Consider the following 23,631-nt stretch of genomic DNA (forward strand, 5'->3'; position numbering starts at 1 on the left):
CAGGTGGCTCTGAAGTACTTCACTGCCAAAACAAGGGGGGGAAATCCTACGCTGGAAAACAAGTGAGAAAGGGGCTCCCCAGAGGGGACTGGTTCAGGCTGGAAGACAGCAAACTTCTGGAAGCCCAAGCAGCCAGCTCCCGCCGGTGGCCAGCCCGCCAGCACTCGGACACTCTACAGCGCTTCGCCGGAGCTGGAGGCGCGGGGCGGAGGCTGCGGCCGCGGGGCCACAAGGAGGGACCCGGCAGCCCCCAGCTCCGCGCGGAGGCATCGCGCTCTCTCCTCCTTGCTCCCCTACTCNGGAGGGAAATAGGGCCAAACAAAACACCAACCGCCATCTCCCCCAAACAAGAAGTGACTTTCTGGAGGCTTCAAATCAACAGGCACCACCAAAAAGAGAAAGCAAGAGGGGGAAGGAAACAACGGCGACCGTCAGCTTGCCTCCAGTTCTGACAACTCCAAAGGGACGCACTCTTAGAACTGGCTAGCAGTCTGGGGCTCTGCGGAGAGGGACCAGAAGGTGCCAACCCCAGAGAGGCGCAGATATCTCCCCCAGCCTCCCACCCCAACCTCTGTGGGTTTTGTTCACCGTGCTGTCATCTGTTTTTCAGACCATTTTTTGCATCTAACATGGTGAAGAAAGGAGTGAAGAAGAGAACAAAGTAACTCCTAGGGGAGTGAAGATAGCTGGTAACCAACACCACCACCGCCACCACCAGCTCCTGCTACTGCGGCCACCCACGTCCACCATTCACCGGGAGACTCGAGAGGCACAAGGCAGCGGATCCGAGAAAGGAGCGAGGAGAGGCAGCCGGCCCTTCCGAGGAGTTATGGATGTTGATGCATTCACTTCTGGCCAGATCCGCGCCCAGAGGGAGCTAACCAGCGGCCGCCACCTCCAGCTGTCTCCTTGCCTCGCACCAGGTCTTACCCTTCCAGTATGTTCCTTCTGATGAGACAATTTCCAGTGCCGAGAGTTTCAGTACAATGTGGAAATGGATACTGACACATTGTGCCTCAGCCTTTCCCCACCTGCCTGGCTGCTGCTGCTGCTTCTTGTTGCTGTTCTTGGTGTCTTCCATCCCTGTCACCTGCCAAGCCCTTGGTCAGGACATGGTGTCACCAGAGGCCACCAACTCCTCTTCTTCCTCCTCCTCCTCCTCGTCCTCTTCCTCCTTCTCCTCTCCTTCCAGTGCGGGGAGGCATGTGCGGAGCTACAATCACCTCCAAGGAGATGTCCGCTGGAGAAAGCTATTCTCTTTTACCAAGTACTTTCTCAAGATTGAGAAGAACGGGAAGGTCAGCGGTACCAAGAAGGAGAACTGCCCGTACAGTAAGTAACAAATGCGCGCTCCCCTCCTTCCAATTATCCACCCCCCCACCCCACAAGGGGGGGAAAATCTGTTCCAGATGTGGCCAGCTAAATATTTACGTCCCCAACCCCTGTAAAATGATTAAGTGGAATACTTTCACACTAAATCACTCCCCCCCCCATACATTGTGCTGCCGCACCCCCTCCCCTTGGCGCGGCTCCCTCCACACCCCCCACTCCTTGCCACCCCATCTGCCCCGTCTCTCCAGCTTGTCATTCCCGGGACCGCGCTGGGCGACGTAGAGTTGTTGCTGTACTTAGACGCCCCCTCTCCCTCTCCATAGCCCTTCCTCACCTCATCTCAAGGTCCCCTTTCCCTCCCTTCTGTAAATGGCTCGAGTAAACACATTTGGTTTCTTTTCGCTGGCAATCTTATTAAGAGTTTTGGGACAGTTTCCTCAAGCTGAAAATAATTATCCGCTGTCAATTATAGGGGCTTTATGGGAGCTTTATTTAAGAAAGAAAAGTCAATTCCGTTAGCTCCCCACCCCCATGTCTTTACCCCACTACCTATCTAGACAGGAGTGCAAACATTTTTCTGGTTTTGATTTTTTTTTTTTTTTGGCCCCTCTTGTTGGTTTGAGTGATTGCAGTCCATGAAGTCAGCTTTTCAGGCACCACCACTGCTATTTGTCTTCTGCCTGCCTTCTCTCTTGGTAACATGATGCTCATGTCTGCATTGTCAATGGCATATGCGCTGCTTTGTGGTGTCCTGTTGTACTGGTTTCTTCTGAAACCTCTCATATTGCAGAGCCATACTACTACAGCATTGTAAACATCTGGGACTGGATTCACACAGACCTCACACAAATTTCATTGTCATTCTTTTATTTTCAAAGTAAAAGTCATAAGTCTGTTTCCATGGCTATAGTTCGTCCCATTGGATGAGGTTTTCTGCTCAGGATAAATTATGCCCTCCTCCCCATCCCTGGACTTTTTTTTGGTTTTCCTTTCTCTCTTTCTTGCTTTCGTTAGCTCTTTCTCTTCTTTCTTTCTTGCAGGGGTGTGGAATGGGTAGGGGGAGGGAGAACTAGAAGAGGAGGGGTGGATATTGTGTCTCCTCTTGAATCAGTCCAGTAAAGCCAGATTACTCTGTTGGCTTCCTCTCCTAGTTACTTTCAAGTGGTGAGACTTATTCACCCTCTATTGATTGCTATTTGAAAGGATCCCGAGGCTATGTAATGGCACACTGAAGACAGTAGAACAATGACATTTAAACGTCTTTAATGACCATTTAGCATTATCTCAGTGGTCCTTCCAAGTTATGTTTTAAAGGGACCTTTACGTGTCAGTTGTTTGGGAATTTTCTTGTCAACAAACTTAAATACATGGGTCGGACATTCCAAGATACCTTGGCCCAAAAAAGTATCTGGTACTAAGGGGAAAGACAATCAGAATTTAGCATTTTCTTTTTAAATAAAGATTGACAGGCATTAAGACTTAGATTTCTTATTTGGGGATCCACATATATTCAGCATTAACTTCTGTTCCTCTGCAGCTGCTGCTTCCATTTACTAAAATTAGCAATAGGTTTATAAGTAATAAAAACACTTGTGAGAGTATTTTAAAGTATTCCATCTTGTGTTTAATATAGAGATGTGAAATAGTCCATTACCTATTTTTTTCCATTGTGATTCATAGAACGTGACTGAAATAATGTCACTTATGACTTTTTTGTTTAAAAGTCATTTGTTACCTGAATTCATTGGATACTGTGTATAGATATAGCTGTTGATTAAAATTTAATACCTTTGTTCACTTCTAAAACAAAATAGTTGTGGTGTCATCCAGGTAGGACGATGGGGAAGAAGTAAGCCAAACACTTGCTGAAGAGAGAGCTGGGAGTTAAAAAAAAAGAAAAGAAAAGAAAAAGAAAAGAAAAGGAAAGGAAAGAAAATCCCCTTTGGCTGAAACTGTTCTTCGTATTTTAGTTCATGGAGATAAGTATATTTTCAAAGTGTTAACCTTGAGCAAAAAAATTTTTTTTCTGGACACTAACTTGATTTTGCTATTGGTATATTTTAAGTGTCTTTACAAAGTGATACAAGGACCAATCTATACTAGTTTGTTTATGCAACTGAAATTAATATTTTCTAAAATAATAATCATGTGTGCTTATTAAATAAAATGATTGCCACGAGTATACACTGAATTATATTTTTACAGTAAGAATCATTCCTGAAGAAAAGAGTATACAATTTTTACTGCATAAAAACTAGCGTGGACAATTTCCATTCTAACTGTCCAAAATATAATAATATCTCTTCCATATGATAAAGTAGAGCAATAGCCCTTGTTAAAATACCATATCTTATATAGTAATGCAATTTAATCAATGGTTGAAAATGAAAGGGGGTGGGGCTTACTCTGTGAAATAATGTCAAACCATAAATAATTTAGGCTTTCCAAGAACATCTGTATCAAGACATAGCAAGTGAAAAGTAGAGATTGAAAAAACCTTAATTTCACATGTGGCTGGGTAATCAGAACTCTGCTACAATTTCCAGCTGGATTGATTCAGCTGAACTACATGGTATCATTAAGATATTGTCTAAATGTTGCATAATTACATGTGTACAAACTTTTGCCATGCCTACAGGGTAACCTGCCAGCCAGTCCACCAAATGGTAGCCTGTTAAATATTAGGGTTTCTGAAGAGTGTCAGTTCCTTGTCCAAAAACCACTTTACAGTAACATTTTCCTAAACAAGTTATTAATTACTCTCAATATACAAAGCTGTTCCTTTGAGGTTTGCTTATTTGAAGCTTAATTTTCTTTGTTACTTTTGACCCTAGTATTATTGCTGCTAAAATACAGTAACAGCTTATCTAGGGGGTTACATGTTTGGGATGTCCTGGGGAATTAAACAACTGCTTTACTGGCTTTTTGCCAGCAAAATACTAACAAAAGGGGAGTAAGGAAATCACACATAAACGTTGCAAAATCATTTTTAACTTCTACCTGCAAAGCTGGTTCCCAGAAATTGGATGGTTCTAAAAATATTATTTGTGCTAAAGAAACTCTTCAATTTGGGTGATCATATTTTTTTTTTTCAGTGGAAGGGGGGGTGGTTTTTGGTTTGCTTCTATGCCATCGTATGAAAATAGAATAAAGGGAGCAGAGATGAATTATGGTTCTTCTCCTAGATGTCTAAGAAGGCTTGAATAATTTAGAATAGCTGTAGCGTGTCTGTCACTAGATATGCTTGGGCTCATTTAAGTTTGTTTTATCATTCTTTACATCTAGAGCTTTGCCCTTGAAACATTACCACTCAGCTCCAGTTCTGGCCTCCTAGAAAGGCTGGATACAGCTGTTAGGTACCCTTGCAACTGGGACTGGTAGACTTATTTCTGGATGGGAGTGGACTGTGGGCTTCTCCCATGGTTGTCACTTATAGAAAAGGGGCGTCTAGTGAAAAGAAGATGTATCCCTAAACTTGGGAGAGCCAAGGACGGCTATTCTCAAAATGGAAAGCCACAGTGCTTATGAGTCTTTGTGGGAAAGGAGTTCGGGAAACAATAGAGAAATCAGTATGTACTGTGCCGCATGTGCCTATTTCTTCAAATATATAGATCATTTAACACATAATGGTCCTATAATTTAGGTATAACTATCCACATTTTTTCAAAGATGAAGCTGAAAAAAGGAAATTGGCCAAGGTCATTCAACTGTAAATGGGCAGAGTCAGGTCAAGACCAAATCTATTTGGTTGTATTATTTCTTTTACCTCTGCTACTGGCAACACTGATGCCAATATATTTGGATTAGACACCTCAAAACTTTAAAAAACAAATTATCCAAAATCATGACCACTTCTTGCTATGAACACCAACGGTTCTTCAGGTTCAAACTGGAACAGTAGTAAATTGAGAGAGGAACACAGATGAAATATGTTCAAGGTATCCTCACTGTAGGTGGCTACATGGTATCAGACAAGGTTAGTGCATTCTCTAAGTGAAATATCTCTTGATATTTTGTTTGGGAATATATTTGATTATGGAAACACAAAATGCATATACACGGATCTCACCTTTTTAACAAAGGGCATTAGAAATACATGGCCATTTAAGAAAAATCCATGAATGCCATTGTATATAGTAATTGTTTACAGCTGAGGGCAAAATGTTTAATTGTTCCCACATGTAATAAAATAATTTGATTTAAATACCAGTGTGAAATTGGGCTGTTGCAGAAACTTCTGATATATGACTCTAAAAAGGGCAAAATCCTAGAGACCTCAAGCTATATTTATGTTAAGAAAGCTTTAAAATGAGTCTGCAAATCAAAAAGGTACTTCACCACATATAAATGACAAATTACTGTCTAGGATTAAAGGTTTGCATCCTTACTTTTAAACTAACACTAGGGCTTATTGTAGAAAGTTAAATAACATAAGAAAAGTAATTGTTGAGGAAAATAGGGACTTGAATATCATCTCCTAATAAATATACAATGGATTTTTGGAAAGAAAACCTATATACAATTTATGGCTTCCCCTCCTGTCTTACTAAAGTTGAGGTCATTTCTACAGTTTGCTTGCATAATTTATAACAGGCAGCATTTAATCATGCGCATTGAGGATTTATGAAGGTGGAAGGCACTGTATATAATGTTTATATGACACTGTCCTGTTACCTTTACTGCATTCCTACCATATGGACCCTCCACTTTGATGGCTTTATCATAAATCCCTTAAAAAATGCACAAATACAGAGTTTCCTCTTCGTGAATCTGATTTATAACCTACTAGAAGAAACCCAAGAAAACAGTTGGCAGAAATCACATGCCAACATTAGAGTATGAGATGTCAGAAACGCCAGTCTCTAGGTAGGTCTTGGGTATTTTAGGACTCTATTAGGCAAAGGTATGGATCACTCTTTAAAAACAGGTACTTTCAAAATGATGTTTAAGCGCAGAATTTAAAAGAAAAATTTGTGTCTTATAGAATGAAGGAAACCCCACTGCATGCATATTTTCTTCTATATTTTTACTGTCTGGTTTAGAGCAAAAAGGCTAGAATACCAGTTCATTTTTTTTTTTAGTGTTTAATGAACTTATAGAATATGAATGAGCACTTTAAATTCCTGCACAGTTACCTTAATGTGCAGAGGCAAACCCCATTTATCATCCAAACGTCCAACTTTCCACAAGCCAAAATGTTGGGAAAAAGTTGACAGCTCATTTGAAATGGAGCTAATGTTCCTCACATTTATGAGCTGCCTGTGAATATCTACATCTTTCCTAAGCCTTAAATGTCTGTATGCTTATCCAAAACTGTAGTACAAATGATATTTCTTTATTATGCTTCAGAAGGAAGAGTAATACATGTGTATTAGTTCAAAGTGGTTTTAATCTATCTTAACATTAATTCTGTGAACTTTGCAATGAAGAGTAATTCAGATGACATTTTTAGTATTACTGTTCCAACATCTGTTAGCATTAACAGTTGATACTTGCTTAATGTAAGTAAGTAAAATACTAGCATTTCCCTCCTAGAAATTAAAGTTCTCTTTTAATTTTCCAGTAAGATTGGATATAAGATTTATGTTTATGTAATTTTAATACAGCTTTATCACAGTCTAAAAGATAATGAACCTCATTTTGTCTCAAGTCCTCTTTGCAGAAATATCTTCATTTTTTATGGTATATTGCAATGATTTAAGATCATTTGCATTTACCATTTGACCAGTGGTATTTGTTACTTGGTTTTGCCATTCAAAGATATTTACTTTTCATAACTGGCACTCTTTTTTTTCAGTGCCTGTTACCTTTACCTGTGCCAGTCAGTCAGGATGACAAGTGACAGCCTAGAAACAGGCCTTTAAAGTTAGTGAAAGAAAATGTACCTGCATCCTGGGAAGTCATCAGTGACACTGTGATCAAGAATTAATGAATACAAAGCGTCGATGCTTTATATATAGAATCAGTTTAAAACCAAATATTTAATCAGTACAGAGTTGACACAAATAGAAAGTTTCAAGATATCTAAAAGGGAGCCAGGTCATCCACCAAATAATGGCCTTAAATGCTCTCCTGCCTTTAAATCAGGTCAGTTGTGCTCTTCCTTTGAACACTGTGTTCTAATTGGAACAATAAATCAAAGACGACACTCAGAGTAGATTCCCATGTAAGGTGGACAACTGGACAGTGACTTTTTACTGCTGCTAACACGTGCATCCAATTACCATTTGAAAGATTCACAGTGCTGGCAGTAAAGCATTGCCTCATTTTATAGTTCACCTAATAATTCTTCAGCCTAAATCTGTCCACCTTTACCTATATCTAATCTGTCAGTATGTGTGTTATCATTAATGAGGAATTTTCAAATGTTTGGCATGCTTCCCACAGTGAATGACGACATTGAGCGATTAATGAACCATTTAATTAACCATAATAGAAGAGGCAAAGTATTGATTAAATCGATATATCCCCAAAATCAGGTAAATTGTCAACTAAATATAACCTCATAATTGCACCACAGCTATCACTTAATTATGAATAGTGTGGGTTAGCTGCAACTTAATTCCAAGTAGCAATGGTTAACTGCAAAATTGAGAACTTTTTTTAAAAGGCATTTTTCTATAATCATTATTTTCTTTCAAGCACCTGGTGTTAACATGCTTTACTGAAAAACATATGTGTTGGGTCATCCTTAACCTTTTTTGATGCATTGCCCCTGTTTGAGGATAACCTGACATATTCTTAGAGTCTCTACAATTCAAGGCTCATCAACTTCTAATAGTTCTGTCTTGAGGCATTTAGACACCTGAACTATTAGATATCTGTGATAGCCCTGCCTCTGAGGCCATGTGAATCCATGATACTTTTTCAGTCCCTGACCACTTCACTATTTTCCTCCTCTTTTTCTTGTTCTCCTCCCGCTTTCCCTGGTTTCCAAACCTTTTCCATACCATTTAGGCCAGGGAAAACCATCCATTATCATTGCTTAGGATGTCATATTATATTTGGAGCCAGCAGCCTCAACGTTTTTGGATGTGCAACATCCAAGACAGACAGCTTATATTCTGAGCATCAAAGTCTTCAACAATGTAAATTCCACATACTTCATCAGGAGTCTCTTCTCATTTTGAATCTCCAGTGAATTCTCCCTTATCCCAGCACTCAGGTCAATTTCTTATAGCTTTGCCTTTAGTGAAATAGGCAAGCCACAGATAAGTACCTTTTGCGAATGAATGCTGACTGGTTACTAAATCATCATCCTGCAATTTACCCCAGATTAAATATTCTTTTTCCAATAACTCTCTTTGCAGGTTCATTTTACTTTTCTTTTAACTGTTTTAGTACATCTAACACTTATTAGCTGCTTTGTCAATTTCCCTACATTTTTGTCTTTGGACTCCTATGAGAGAAAGTGATGATTCAGGGAATCAAATAACTAATTCTCTATTTTAGCCATCATTTATTTCAAAGAAGATGAATGGTAATCATAAAGGTCTTCACTATTTCCAGCTTCCATGATTTCCCTTAAATTACAAAGGTAGCTTTTAAAAATAAAACCCATTTCTCATTAATAATGGTTGTCAAAGGGAAAAAATGTAAAATACATATGCATATATATACTCCAGACTGACCAAATATAGAAATGCACATATCTTTGTTGGAAAAATATTAAGACACCAACAGGAGTTAGAATTTTGATTAATAGATGTGCGTGTTCACATTTCTCTCAGGGAAGAGCCTTTTTGTACTGATTGTTGAATTAAATTTATTAAATTTATTTTTATTATATACAGAATCTGACTATATAGATTGCTCTGTTACCATAATAATTAAAAGTCAAGCTTCTTTTTACAATTGATTTCAAATTAAAAAAATACAATCGCTTTCAAATTATATAGCTGTATAGATGTAGATATATTTCCAAAACCTTAAATTGCTTGATTTTCTGACAGGATTATTAAAAGAAAAATAATATTTTGTAACATGGGGAAAATGGGGACACATGGTATTAATTTACAAACTATTTCCCATCTAAAGTGAGCTATATTTACAATGTTATTAATAAAAGTAATTACCAATGTAGTAAACCAGATTTCTAGGGCATTTTTTGGAACATCTCTGTAGAAGGGTATGATTCCACACATATGAAAAAAAAAGTGCTAAGCATATTGATCAGATTGTGGAATAAAACTTGATAAACAAAACTACAGAAGTGCTTTAACGCTGAAGCAAGAGAGATGGTAAAGAACATATAATTAGAATGTCCGAAGCCAGAGGAAAAGCAGAAGAAGCCAGAGAGCATTTAGACACAGAATGTGGAAGGAGGAGGACATGCTTTGCTAGAGTGATGGAGACAAGGGTTTTGAACTCCCAGGAAAGAGATCACACTAATGAGTAGTGCTGCAAAAAGGCTGACATGACAAGAAAGGTGTGAGGGAAATATAACCCAAGCCCTGGCATTTGACTGCATGTTAAATTAACTGAAATGAGAACCTGTGATCTAAAAGGAATCCTACAGAAGTGTTCGCAGCCACGGTATCAACGTAAGAAAGGCTAAGTCCAGAGCTCCTGCTAAAGAGGCAATAGGATGGAGGGATTAAAAGTGTGGGCTTTGCTAAAAGTGATTACAGGTATGGCCCTGGATTGAAAATGCACTTTGAAGACACAGAAGTGGGTGTGGCTGAGGCTTTGAACTGCCATACAATAATAGTGTATGACTTGGACAAGTTGTTATCAGTAAAACAATGACATTAACAACACCTTCCTCTTTCCTATATGGTAATGATTAAATGAAATTATTCATTCGTTCAAAAGAAACTTGAGTGCCTGCTTTGTGTTGACTATTGTGTGACACGTACGTGCAGTACTGAAAAACAATGCTGGTTTTGCTTTCACAGAGCTTCACTCTAAAGACAGTGACAAAAAAAAGATAGAAAAATCAAGAAAACAAAGATGTGATGAAAAATTGGGATAAATGCTATGGAAGGAACAAGTAGTGTACTCAAAAAGAAAACAATTGGGAACTATTCTAAACCTCATGGCTAGGAAGCATTTGAAGATGGGAGGCGGGAGGTAGCAAGAGCAGGGGGAGTGATGCCTCCTCCAAGAAGTACAAAATTGGCTCCCTGAGCCTGGGGCTTGGTGAGAAGTTTGGGGAAGTCAGATTGAATGCATGGAATAGCTTAATGGTGCCTGGTGCCTAATAAGGCCTCTGCAAATGGGTATTATATAAAGAAAATGTAAAGATGATGCTTCCCTTTGTTTTAAGGGAAAGGATCAGGAAAGCAACTAGCAGATTATTTGCTGAAGTGGGAAGTAAAAATATTGGAACTGAAGAAAGAGGCAGGAATGAGGAAGACAACTGGCATTTTTAGGAAAAGGAAATATTAGAACATCTCAAATTACTTAAGATTTGCAATTGTAGTGTTTGTAATGCTCTAAAGTTTGAGGGAAAAGAGTAAAGGTCTGGTTTATTAAGACACTAGTAGCAGATATTTGAAAATTGAAGATAATTTGAGGAAAGAGAGAAGAGTTAAAAATAAAGAATAGAAGATAACGCATTCAAGGACATATTGTAAAAGAACAAAGGGAAAAAAACAGGATGAAACAGGTAACTGTGGAGACTGGACGAAGGCAGATGACTGCAGAAATGGCAAAAAAGAGAAAAGTGACTCTGTGAAATATTTCAAGACAAACTGCTTCAAGTTATGATATGGTTTTGGGCCAGGATTATCACAGATGCTCAGCTCTCAATAAATTCTGTAGTTAAGGTTCTTGTTTCTCATCCCATGACTGTGACCTTCTTGGCCCATAGCCTCAAAGGGTTCACAATCTAGAGATAGAGACAGGAGATCTTCACAAGGGGTTGGAAGATAATATAAGACATTTATACTAACCACCAAAGAGGCAGGGCAGAAACTAAGTGAACAGCAACCCACAGGATGCATGAATGACATGGGCAGGGTCACTCTAAGGACAAGGACTCCAGCTGGACACCGACAGAAAGAGAAGAGAAAGAATGTCCTAAAAGACAGCACAGAACCTTAACATGAAGCTTCCAGGCAATAACAGGCAGGCGAAGGGGGTGGAGCAGAGTTTGCAGGTTAGGGCTACCTTATGAAACACCAAGTAAAATCACTGGAAAGTGTTGTCATGCGTGTGGGGGGAGGATATATAAATACCCTTGTATTGGAGGACTTCACTTTTCTGCTAAACTGCTACATCAACACAGTTTTCATTTAAAATTGGTCTTCTCTATTTGTGTTACTTTTTGAAGTAAGGAAAAACAAAGAGAAAGCAGAACAATAAACAAGGCTATATAAATGATGGTATAATAGACATAACCTAAACACATTGAAATTCTAGCTTGATCAGCAAAACAAACCAAAACCCAAAACTGATTATATACTAGGGACACAAAAAAAAGTAGTTCTGATCTACCCCAAGTGGCATCTTCCTTAGCACTCATCATTACCTAAAAACTTTAAAATAGTCCCTACTGCATCAGTTCTTAAAATATACACAGCACCGGGAAGGGCTTTATCATTTCTCAGCAGATTCCCAAAGCCAATTACTGAGGCCTCAGTGGTACTTGCTCCTGTTGTGTATTTCTTATCATTCCTGTTCTAAATTAGCTCAGACTTACCGGTTTGGATGATTAGGAAAAGAAAGTCAATACAGCTCCTTTTCTTGCAGAAGAATATACTTAAATACTTTTAAAACCAACAAGGCATAAGACACAGACAGCAAATATGCAGCTACACCCAAGATGACACCAACTTCTTGATATAGACTCAGGGTTCTAAAGCTCGGTAGCTTTGTGGCTTTGGACAAATTACTGGGCTATGATCTTTGCAACTATTAAGTGAAGATAATGACATCACCCACCTCATCAATGTTGGCAGGATGAGTCTGTAAACTTGCAACTGAGATTATAAATGTAAAATTCTCTATACAAGGTTTGGCACATTTTAAGAGCTCAAAATATTAACTCTCATTACCATTTTATGCGTTGTTTTTAATTATCTCATTTTCTGAATAAATCCCTAAGTCATGGCCTAATATAAGATTAGACAGAAAATTGATTATCATACTACTTTATTTTATAGTTCATAAGGCATTTTTATGTGTTCATAAGTTGATTCTCAGAAAAATTCTATAAAATGGATTAAATAGTCACTGTTACTCCCATACTATATTTAGAGGAGAAAACTGAGTCTAAAAGTTATGGTGTCAGGCTCAAGTTAGATAGTTAGCATAAGTGAGTCAGGATACAAACCTAGGCCAGGCTCAGCAGGGGTGACCTTCTGCCTTGGAGTGCAGGTAAAGTCTCAGTAGGCACCTCTTACACCAGCATAGTATTAATGGCACCCTATTTACTCTTGGAGGCCCACATTACAAAATCACCCTTGGCCAGTTTGGTCTGTGTAAGGCACAAATCTATACAAGCCAGCTCACTATTAATTACTTTAATTTCTTCACAATGTCCTTAGAACAAGATCTATATTCCTTAACATGTCCTGTAAGGCCCTTGGGATTTGTTCCCTACTGATTCCCCACCCCATTTCTTACTATACTCCCCATTATAGACATACTGAGTAGATGTTAGTTCCAGAAAATGCCTTTCCCCTTATGTCCAGACCCTGCACACACAATTAGGTCTAGTTGGAGTGATGTTTCTCCCCTTGCCCCTAGCACTCCTTCCTTTCAAAATCTTGTTAGATCTCTAGGAGGCCTTCCTGAATACTCCCTACATACTTTGTCTCTAGTATTTTAACACATTCTCACACTTGATTAGTTTACCCATCTAGTTTCCTCATACACAGAAAACCTGTTGAGGGTAAGGACTGTACATATCTCATTGACCTTCACATGCGAACCCTCAATACAGAATCTGGCATATGATGGGCCCTTTCTCTATATTTTCTAGGGAAATTTTTGTATTTAACTGTATGTCCTCGAAGCAAGTCACTTAGAATCTTTGGTTTAGTCACTTGGTCTGGAAAGCATGATTAATACACCGCCTACCCAAAAAAATGTGGTTGAAGTAAGTTTTCTTTTAAAATTACATTAGGTTCTAAGTTCTACAGTTCTGAGAACTTAGAAAATGTTAGGCCCATCATTACTTAACTGAATGTTAAGTACTTAAATTCGTACAAACTTCTGAATGGAAATATTATGTAATCCTTGAAATGGATTCTTTCCCATATTTTTCCAGTTTTCCTAATGTTACTATTGACTGTGGTCGGTGGATATAAATGATGACTTTATTCTCTTTTAAAATTGATGTTGGCTGTGAAATACTTTTTGTTTCAGAGTTAGTTGGATACTGGAATAATTTGGTAACAATTAAGAAATGAGCAATTCTTGGTAATTCATTTAGAGAAGAAGAAAGTACTACAAAGAATGGGAGTAAAAGCATATGGTTCATAGTCTTGGTCTTGTCAAAACATTTGCTTTGCAATCTTATGCATGCCATTTACTTTAACTTGACCTCAGAAATCTAATCTATGAAATGAGTGCATTGAACTAAATTATTATTAAAATATTTTTACTCAATACACTCATTTCCTAGTTTAAGGACCAGATTCTGCAAGCATACCAATATTAGGAGATAACAACTATGATATGATGAATAATAGCCACCCAAAGATATTCACTCCTAATCCCGGGAACCTGTTTTTATGATAAAATTTTTGCAGGTGTGATTAAGTTAAGGGTTTTTAGATGGAGAGATTATCCTACACTATCCAGATGGGCCTTAAATGCTGTCACTTGTTCTTATTATAAAAGACAGACAAAGGGAGATTAGACACACACAGAAGGCAGTTTGGTGATGGAAGCAGAGAAAGAGAGACTTAAAGATGTGATGATTTGGTTGTGAAGAGAATGAAGGAGATGTGAACCAAGGGATGTTGCTGTAGAAGCTGGAAGAGGGGACAGAGTCTCCCCCAGAGCCTATGGAAGGAGCTTGGCCATTCTGACACCTTCATCTGGGCCCAGTCAAATGGATATTGGGCTTCTGGCCTCCAGACTGTGAAAGAATGAACTTCTATTGCCTTAAGACACCAACTTTGTGGTAATTTGTTATAGCACCCAAAGGAAACAAATACCGATTTTGATACCTCAGAGTGGGTGCTGTGATAACACCTAAAAGTGTGGAAGTGATTTTGAACTGGGTAATGGGCATAGGCGGGAAGAATTTCGAGACACAAGGTGGAGAAAGCTTAGATTGTCTTAAACAGACTTCTGTAGACATACAGGTGTTAAAAGCACTCTGTTAAGGGCTCAGAAGGATGTAAAGAGCACAGTAGGAACTAAAGCCTATGTTATCTTAGAGAATACCTATCTTTTCATAAGCAGAATATTGGTAGAATATGAATATTAAAAGTGATTCTGATGACAACTAGAGGAAATAGGGGGCATGTTATCGGAAACCGGAGGAAAGACAGTCCTTGTGGCAGGACTGTCATATAGGGGCAGACACTTAGCTGAGCTGTGTATTATAGTCATGTGGGAAGTAGAACTTGTACGTGGTGAACTCGGAAATATAACTGCGGGGAATTCCAAGAAGGTACAGCCTGATTTCTTGCTGCTTTTAGTAAAATGTGAGAGGAAAGAGATAAAGAGAAGAAAGAACTGTTAAGCAAAACAGAACCAGCACTCGATGATTTGGGAAATCCTCAGCCTATCCAGATGGCAAAAGATGGCTAAATTAGGAGGTACACTGTTAAGGAAGTGTGCTCTACAGAAAAGGCCTGGGGTGAGGCCAGACAGCCTTAATCTAGTGCTGGAGAGATTAGGCACCTGACTGATAGGTTCCCTCAGTCATCTCAACGGAAGCTAGGAATAGAAATTGTAAAAGGAGGGGCACCTGGGTGGCTCAATCGGTTAAACGTCTGCCTTCGGCTCAGGTCATGATCCCAAGGTCCTGGGATCGAGCCCCACGCCGGGCTCCCTGCTCACTGGGGAGCCTGCTTCTCCCTCTCCTCCCTGCTAATGTGCTCTCTCTCGCAATCTCTGTCTCTCTCTCTCAAATAAATCAATAAAAATCTTTAAAAAAAAAAAAGAAATTATAAAAGGAGGATCTGAGGAGGACCCTCCGACGGCTGACATGGGTGCCTATGACATACACAGAAGACCCACAAAGTTTTTGAGAATGTTGTATCAGCAGATACACTCCTGGCTTGGACTGAAAGAGACAGAGTTGGATAAAATGAAAGAAGGCTGTCAGATTCCCACAACTGTACAGGCAAGAAACAGGCTGATAAAACTATTCGGCTACAAATACACGCTAGCTTTAAAAAAAACAAAAAAGGAAAGCTCACCAGGATCACCACGAGGGCAGGGCCTTAGGCACAGAAGGCAGAACCACAGGTGTCGAGACGGAAACCCTAACCACAGGCCCGGAGGCCAGACCCACAAGCTACGGAGGACTCTTCAAAGGCGCTGAAATCCACAGAAATTTGCCCTGCTAGGTTTTGAAATTGGTTGAGACTGTTGATACTTTTCTTCCTTCCACTTTCCCTTTTTTGTAATGGAAAGGTCTGTAACTGCTATGCTATGTCTGTCCCACCACTGTATTTTGGGAAGAGATACTTTATTTTCTAGTTTTACAGATTCAGAGATATAGAGGAATTTTGCCCCAGGATGGAGCATACCCAGAGTCTTGAAGAGGCAATGAATGGTTTCTTCCCTAGAGGGCTTTCAGAAGGAATGTGACCCTGCCAACATTTTTATTTCAGCCCAGTGAAACTGATATTGGACTTCTGGTCCCCAGAACTGTTAGAAAATAAATTTCTGTTGCTTTAAGCCACCAACTTTGTTGTAATTTGTTATAGCAGCCCTAAGAAACTAATACAGTCACCTATGACCATTTTATGTGGCCCAAATTAAGGATAATTTGACAAAAACAGTATCTTATCATGGAAAGTACTAAGCATGAATTCAGATGTAAGTGCAAACACTTTACCCACCTCTTAATTGTGTGACTGAGATACATGTCTAGATTCTTCATCTGATCAATGAAGATTAAAATAATTTCTGTAAAAAGCTTATAATAGAACCTCAAATTTTAGTTGAATCTAAATTGACGATGAGTTTAAACGACCATATATCTGTAAACCATTGTTTTAAAAATACAGTTTCTTTGCACATCGTACCTTGATTGCTGGGCACTACCAGGGCAGAGGAAGGGCTTTGATTGTTTGATGCAGAACTGTGGTCTGATTTTCCACTGGGTGATGAATTCAGTGTGGATTAAAGAGCATCTGTTCTCTTCCTCCTCACTGGTCCGAGAGCCACACTGCTGAAGGTACATGCCAAGCCCATGGGAACCTTTCCAACGTAAAGAGGCCCTTTTAGAGTTAAAGGTGGTAGAAGATCTATTTAATAAATGGATAATTAATATAATTAAAATATAACCAAGTCATACTTTCTAAAGTATTTCAATGTCTCAATATGTTGAAGCCACATTTGCTCTCTTTGAAACTATACCCTGCATCCTCTATCCTCTGTCCCTGTGGATAAAATTCACGTAACATCCTAGTTCAAGATTTTCACATCACAAAAATGTTTCCGTAATGGTGCAACTCTCCTAAAATTCATTATCATGACTGACTGTTTACATCACTTAAATTTTTAAAGCCTGGAAAAAAGCATGATTCTAAAACTGGCATTTCCTCTTATAGAAAATTGGTCTCTCTCACTGAATAGGGGCTATGAAGTTACAGACTTCAGTACAAACATGTTTTCCTGTCATGTCTTAGGATAATGGGGCTTTTTTTCCAAGCTGAGGCTGACGGTGACATCTCCTAAGCTGGAGTGTGATGGAGCTCACTCCTTTTTCTCCTTCACACTCACTGTTAACGGAGTGTTGGGACTATTGTAATTTGAGAAGAGAGGGAATGGTGGTGATGTTGGGAAATGGGTGTAATTAGGAATAGGGCTCTCATGCAAGGCAACTGGGTAGAAGGTCCGATCTACCATTATCTTGAGCACAATGAGCATGCTGGTGCTGAGGATCAGTCTTCCCATCCCTGGTGGCATTCAAAGATTTTTACTTGTAGTCTCTGAGACAGAGCAAATACGAATCCACAGGCGGCTTCTGGGAACATGCTTAGCAATACAATGCCGGCTGTGAGCTCTGGTTTGAGAGGCAGCCCCTACTTATTTCTCTTAATAAAAATAAGATTACTTCTAATAAGTACATAGAAAAGACATCTGGAGCAAAAGAGCAAGAGAGGCCAGATTTGAAATAGCTAGTAATACTAGGCAATGTTAAGTGTTTCTCAGAGTTGGGCCACTGGACCACGTGATCAGAATGAACTAGAGTGCTGACTCAAAATGTGAATGATGAGTCCTATTCTGGAAGGACTGCACAGGGGGAGGGAAGACTGGTAAGAGGTGCACACACAGGCGTCTGAACTAGAATAAACACTCAAATGATTCTTAATGCCAACTAATCTCTAAGAAGCAATCAAATTAAGGATGACACTAAGTTAGGTGTGGAGGTGAGGAAACAAAAGGCCAAAGGTGTCTTGAGCTTGGAATAATCAAAAAAACTTGGCAGAATGAATGTCATACACATACTGTGTGTTTGCATATTTTCCATTTTTGCACATATTCTGGGAATGGGGAAAGTGACAGTATATTTTGTAAAGAGGAAGTAATTTTAAAAGTGAGTTAAAACACATGCTGAAGTGTAAATACTCTTTCGTGGGTGGAAGTTATTGATAAATCTGTGATGAGGTTAGTTTTACGCTCAATGTGTAAAGGCACAAGTCGCATGTGCCAAATCTGGAGTGAGGGGAGAGACGACAACACCTGTGTGAAGCTGGCCATTTTTGCCCCGTGTCAGAGCGCCCTGCCACTGCTATTTATGAGCAAGAGCTGGGGGTGCTACACCAAATGACAATTGTGTAAACAAACTTAGCGATTCCGGGCTCCTCCCCACTTGTTTTGTTATTGTTGTAGTTATTTTGAAGCCACAGGAATCTATGTACAAGCACCCCTAATCCCAAGAGTGTTAGCAGGAACGGAAACCTCCAAGTGATCGCTTGAGTTTGCTGCACAACTTCTAAAGCTAGAATCATGAAAAAAGAATACTGATGGGATTCTAGAGTTTCCCGGAAATGATCTTTCAAACTCCACAGCTCTTTAACGGCTTAGGCATCACTGAGAGGAATTCCTCTCTGTTGTGAGGTTTTCTTTCTTTCAGTTGTGGAAATTATTTGAGCATCCATTCCCATATATGACCCTTTTTTCAGGTGATTTGGACCGGCAGGCACTACAGGAAAGGCTGTGTGATATGTTCACCTTGGGTGTTCCCTGAGTATGCAAACAATAGGTTCCCTTCCAGGTCAGTGATATTTCTTTATTCCTACAAAAGACATCCTGGACCAGATTTACAGCCCAAATAACTTACAGAATGTCTCCTGCAAAGTCACAGGGAATACAAATCTGGAAATATTAATAAAAAATCAACAATTAACACACCCTCTGCATCTTTTTTCCCATGTTTATTTCTTCTTATATATTTTTTTCTTTGTACTGAAAGCTTTGAAGTCATTTAATAAGATTGGCCAGAATACATTCACCTGAGTTGAGCTACGTGTAGTCACTGACACTGGCCATATTTTATTTAATTAATTAATTTAGTAATTAATGGTTACTGTACTGACCAACCTCAAGGAGAGTGGTTGGGTTTTTCGCCATCCATAAAGACTTCATGGGGTTTTAAATTATTTGTTATATCCTGCTGTGCTCTATGAGGTACTTGGCCAAAGGTGTTTTTGCCCTAATGTCTTGTGCTCCAAAGAAGGCATCAAATTTTTTCAACTTAAAAAAAAAATCTCAAATTGAACACTGCTTTTCACTAGAAAAATGCCTTCCATAATTGTCATGTTATTTTCCCTTTTGATGACAAGGATTATAGAATAAAAGCATCCTGTTCTGGACCTTCCTACCATCCTATGGCCTTATTTGGTGACTGACATTTTAATTGAATTAAAGTTTTCAACTAGTAATAGTAACATTTTGGCATACAGTAAAACTAAAAAGATACTAGAAAAAGAAAAATAACTTAGAAAATATTGTATTCTTAAATTCATTCTTATTTTACCTTAAACATAATAAATATTCAGTAATATTCCTACAATCTCTTAGATTAACTGGATAGAAAATCCTTGTTTTCCTATGTTGATCACTGAAAATGTTTGAAGGCAGTTCAATTTTAATCAACATATGGGTTCTGCATGTCCCACTGATTGTTTGTTTTATCATTTGGCATATCAACAGCATCCACTGAATATACAGGTAAAGTTTTATTTAAAAACCAATATAACAAAGATTTTATTAGGCAACATTGAATAATTGATGTAAACTGGGGCAATGGTCTTAACTAGGGTTGCCTAGCTCCAGAGTTGTAGATACTGTTTCCGTTCTGTTTTTAGAATGGGATAAAAGAATAACACCTAAGGCATGAAATGCTCAGTTAGTCCTAAATACTTTACATTTGTACTCATTTAAGCTTCAAACAACCCTAGGGTGTGGATTCTAATAGTGTCCCCAACTCGCAGATGGGGATATCTAAAGGAGCTGGGAGACTGAGTAATTTCACTGCAGTCTTAACAGTTGATAAGAGGTGGAGCTAGGACTTGAACCCAGGTAGAGCAGCCCCAGTGCATATGCCCTTAACCAGCATGCTACTACGCCCTTCCACAGGATGCAACATACAACTGGTCCGATTTGAAAACCTTTCGTCAAGTAGAGGCAAACTGTCAGTATGGGACGTTAGGAAATTAAACTGTATAGCTGGGGGAGCTTTATCAAGTGTTCTGTGTTTTCTTGACTCGACTCTGCCTCCTAAAGACCAGAGAAGATTTCTTCTTGCTATCTACTGATTTGTACCTGCAGCTTCAAAAGGCTGGCTCCTGATCGCTTATGTCTTGATACTCAGCATAACTAAAATAGACACAGGACAAAAAAAATATATTTTCCAGTTGTAAACTTTTTAAAGAATGATAAACTGGAAATGTTTTCAAAAAATAAAGTTTTATAGTATGAATTTATTTTTCTATCAGTTCTTTCAGCTCTAAATTCTTTATGTCATTTACTTATTATCAAAGATGATACTTTGGACATAATCGCCTATGAAGAGAAAATATTTCATTTTCATGCAGTTTGGGAAATATTTATCTTGAAGCCAAACTGCCCAAAGATATATTCTTTTTTTTTTAATTTTATTTTATTATATTATGTTAATCACCATACAGTACATCCCCAGATTCCGATGTAAAGTTTGATGCTTCATTAGTTGCGTATAACACCCAGTGCACCATGCAATACGTGCCCTCCTTACTACCCATCACCAGTCTATCCCATTCCCCCACCCCCTCCCCTCTGAAGTCTTCAGTTTGTTTCTCATAGTCCATAGTCTCTCATGTTTCATTCCCCCTTCTGATTACCCCCCTTTTCTTTATCCCTTTCTTCCCCTACCGATCATCCTAGTTCTTATGTTCCATAGATGAGAGAAATCATATGATAATTGTCTTTCTCTGCTTGACTTATTTCACTTAGCATTATCTCCTCCAGTGCCGTCCATGTTGCAGCAAATGTTGAGAATTCGTTCTTTCTGATAGCTGAGTAATATTCCATTGTATATATGGACCACAGCTTCTTAATCCAGTCATCTGTTGAAGGGCATCTCGGCTCCTTCCATGATTTGGCTATTGTGGACAATGCAGCTATGAACATTGGGGTGCATATGGCCCTTCTCTTTACTACGTCTGTATCCCAAAGATATATTCTTTCACTAAGAAAGCAAAATTTTAAAAGTTTACTTTTTGCTTTTTATTTAATGTCCCTATAGTTTCCAAGTTTAAGACTTGAAGTATTCTCTTTAAAGAAAGCCATTCATATTAAACCCCTACGTCTACATGTAGCCATTTTTAAATCCAAAGGAGAACTTAAAAATGATCCAAATATTGAATCAAATAAAAGATTTATTCCCCTATCTTAGCAAATGTCTTTCCTAATGAATTTCAACCAAACTAACCTAGACTCAGCTCTTGGCATACCTCATGCGAATGGTAGATGTGCTTTCTGCTTTTGAAGGCAAATTGATATTCACAAATCATATGTCACAAGCCACTAAAAGTGTCAGAATCCCACAGCAGGCCCTTGGTGGCTTGTTAATCTCTCCTGTTTAAAGGAAACAGACTAATTCACTTAAATCTAATGAAAGCCATGCCTGCTCCAGCCCGGTCCCTCAGTGTCAGCCCATGCAAGTCCTGCCTTCTTTCTTCACCTCCTTCTTTCCTGGCTCCCACAATTAAACATGAAACTAAGAAGCAATGATTTCCTTAATGTTGCCATGTCTGAGTTATTTCAGATGTCACATATGTACAAAATATTGAATGCTTTTTTTTTTTTCTGCATTGAACATACATATAAGAAGTTACGCTACCCACCTTTCACCAATGTTCTCCACAAAGCTTTAAAGATAAACCAGGATGTTAAATGGAGGGACCAGATGTATATATAACTTTTTGCCCTCATTATTCTAGTTGGCTTCCATTAGGGGGAGGGAGGAAAAAATAAAATAGTACAAAATAGGAACTAATTGATACAGAGGTATGAGAATGAACTTTTGCAGTGGATTGGCTAAAATCTGGAAATATGATCCAAATGATGGAAGAGTGGTTTACAAAAGCACCAAACCATAGGTGATTGGTATAATGCTGATAGAAGGGAGGGAAAGAACTTCTCTTAATTCTATGCACCCAGAAACTGTCCAATTAAGTTATGTTATTTTTCAACATTTCTCATTTTTACATTTTTTTATACTTTGAAAGAAGAGCCAAATATTCTCTGACTCTTTTTTCTTAAACCCACACAACTCTCACTCTTTTGGGTAATTATGCCTGTAGTTAGCTTCCCCCTTCCAAAGTTGGGCATTTTCCTCTTTTAATAGCATTATCTATTGGTGGTTCTCCATGCTGAAACTAACTGCAACACATGGTAAGGTGAGATTTTTCTATCAAGTACCTTAGTGACAAAGGAAGGGAGCTGGGACTGGGATGAAAAGAGATCTTTACTTTTAACATATGTCCTAATCAAGCTTACAGTCATAAGAGTGAAAATCTGGAGTTAGGACATTTAAAGGGAAAAACAATTTTCATTGCAAGCATACTGTACATGTTAGTCATGGCTCAGTGGAGTAGAAATTTTATGGAGCGAGAAGGGGGAGGTGCAAGAAGAAGGTTTTGAGTTTCCTTCAAATGTATTTTTAAAAGAGCATTACAGAATCAGGATTTATGAAAAAAAGGAAGAAAATAACAAAAAGGAAGCTTTTTCTTTGGCAAATTATCTGAGAACCGAATTGACCACCAGTAAAGGGGTGTGAAGAGACCAAAAGAAGACAATTGAAGGGCTCCTGATGTGGCAATGTCTGGAATCCCACAAGACAACCTGTGAGAGCCTGCTGACACTAGTCTTGGGGCCTAAAGCCTGAGTAGAGGTTGTAGAAGGGAAGGAGCTTTCAGAGGTCATTTAGGTCATCTCCCCTCTCTCTCCACAAACCACACTCTTTGTCATTTTAGATATCTCACACCCACACTGATATTTAAAAATCATCATAATTGGAGAATCTACAGTTCTCACTAATAGCCAATTCTAGTTTTGAATGTATTATCTGGACATATAAATGTATATATATAATATATAATATATATATATATGAAAATTTTTAACTTAAGCCTCTGATTTGCTAATCTTAGTTCATTTTGCCTTGGTTTCTCCTGAGAAATAACTGAGTCTAAGTAACCTAATTAAAATCCTTACATTTTCCATTTATTTCTGTCTTTTTCAATTTTTTTGTTCATGCCTTAACAGTTTTCATTGTACAGGTCATTCATTTCCTTGGTTAAATGTATTCCTAAGTATCTTATTGGTTTTGATGCTATTGTTAATGGGATTGTTCTCTTTATTTCTTTCTCAAATAATTAGTTGTTAGTGTGTAGAAACACATCTGTTTATGTTGATTTTGTATCCTGCAACTTCACTTTTTCCACCATCTATAGAAAACCATCCACAGGGGCCCTGGGTGGCTCAGTCGTTAAGCGTCTGCCTTCGGCTCAGGGCGTGATCCCAGAGTTCTGGGATCAAGCCCCACATCGGGCTCTTCCACTGGGAGCCTGCTTCTTCCTCTCCCACTCCCCCTGCTTGTGTTCCCTCTTTCACTGGCTGTCTCTCTCTCTGTGTCAAATAAATAAATAAAATCTTTAAAAAAAAAAAAAA

At 38.7% G+C, this 23,631-nt stretch overlaps 1 protein-coding gene across 1 annotated transcript in view; it reads left to right on the top strand.

Annotated features, from left to right (window-relative positions):
- Positions 1-306: 306 nt before the first annotated feature.
- The window catches only part of FGF10 (fibroblast growth factor 10), an 80,317-nt gene continuing 56,992 nt past the window's right edge, over positions 307-23,631 (top strand). Inside the window, exon 1 of the mRNA XM_002925486.4 lies at positions 307-1,332. Coding sequence (XP_002925532.1) covers positions 987-1,332 — 346 coding nt within the window. The 5' untranslated portion in view covers positions 307-986. The remainder of the gene's footprint in view (positions 1,333-23,631) is intronic.

The sequence above is a fragment of the Ailuropoda melanoleuca genome, chromosome 3, assembly GCF_002007445.2.
Source record: "Ailuropoda melanoleuca isolate Jingjing chromosome 3, ASM200744v2, whole genome shotgun sequence".
NCBI lineage: Eukaryota > Metazoa > Chordata > Mammalia > Carnivora > Ursidae > Ailuropoda > Ailuropoda melanoleuca.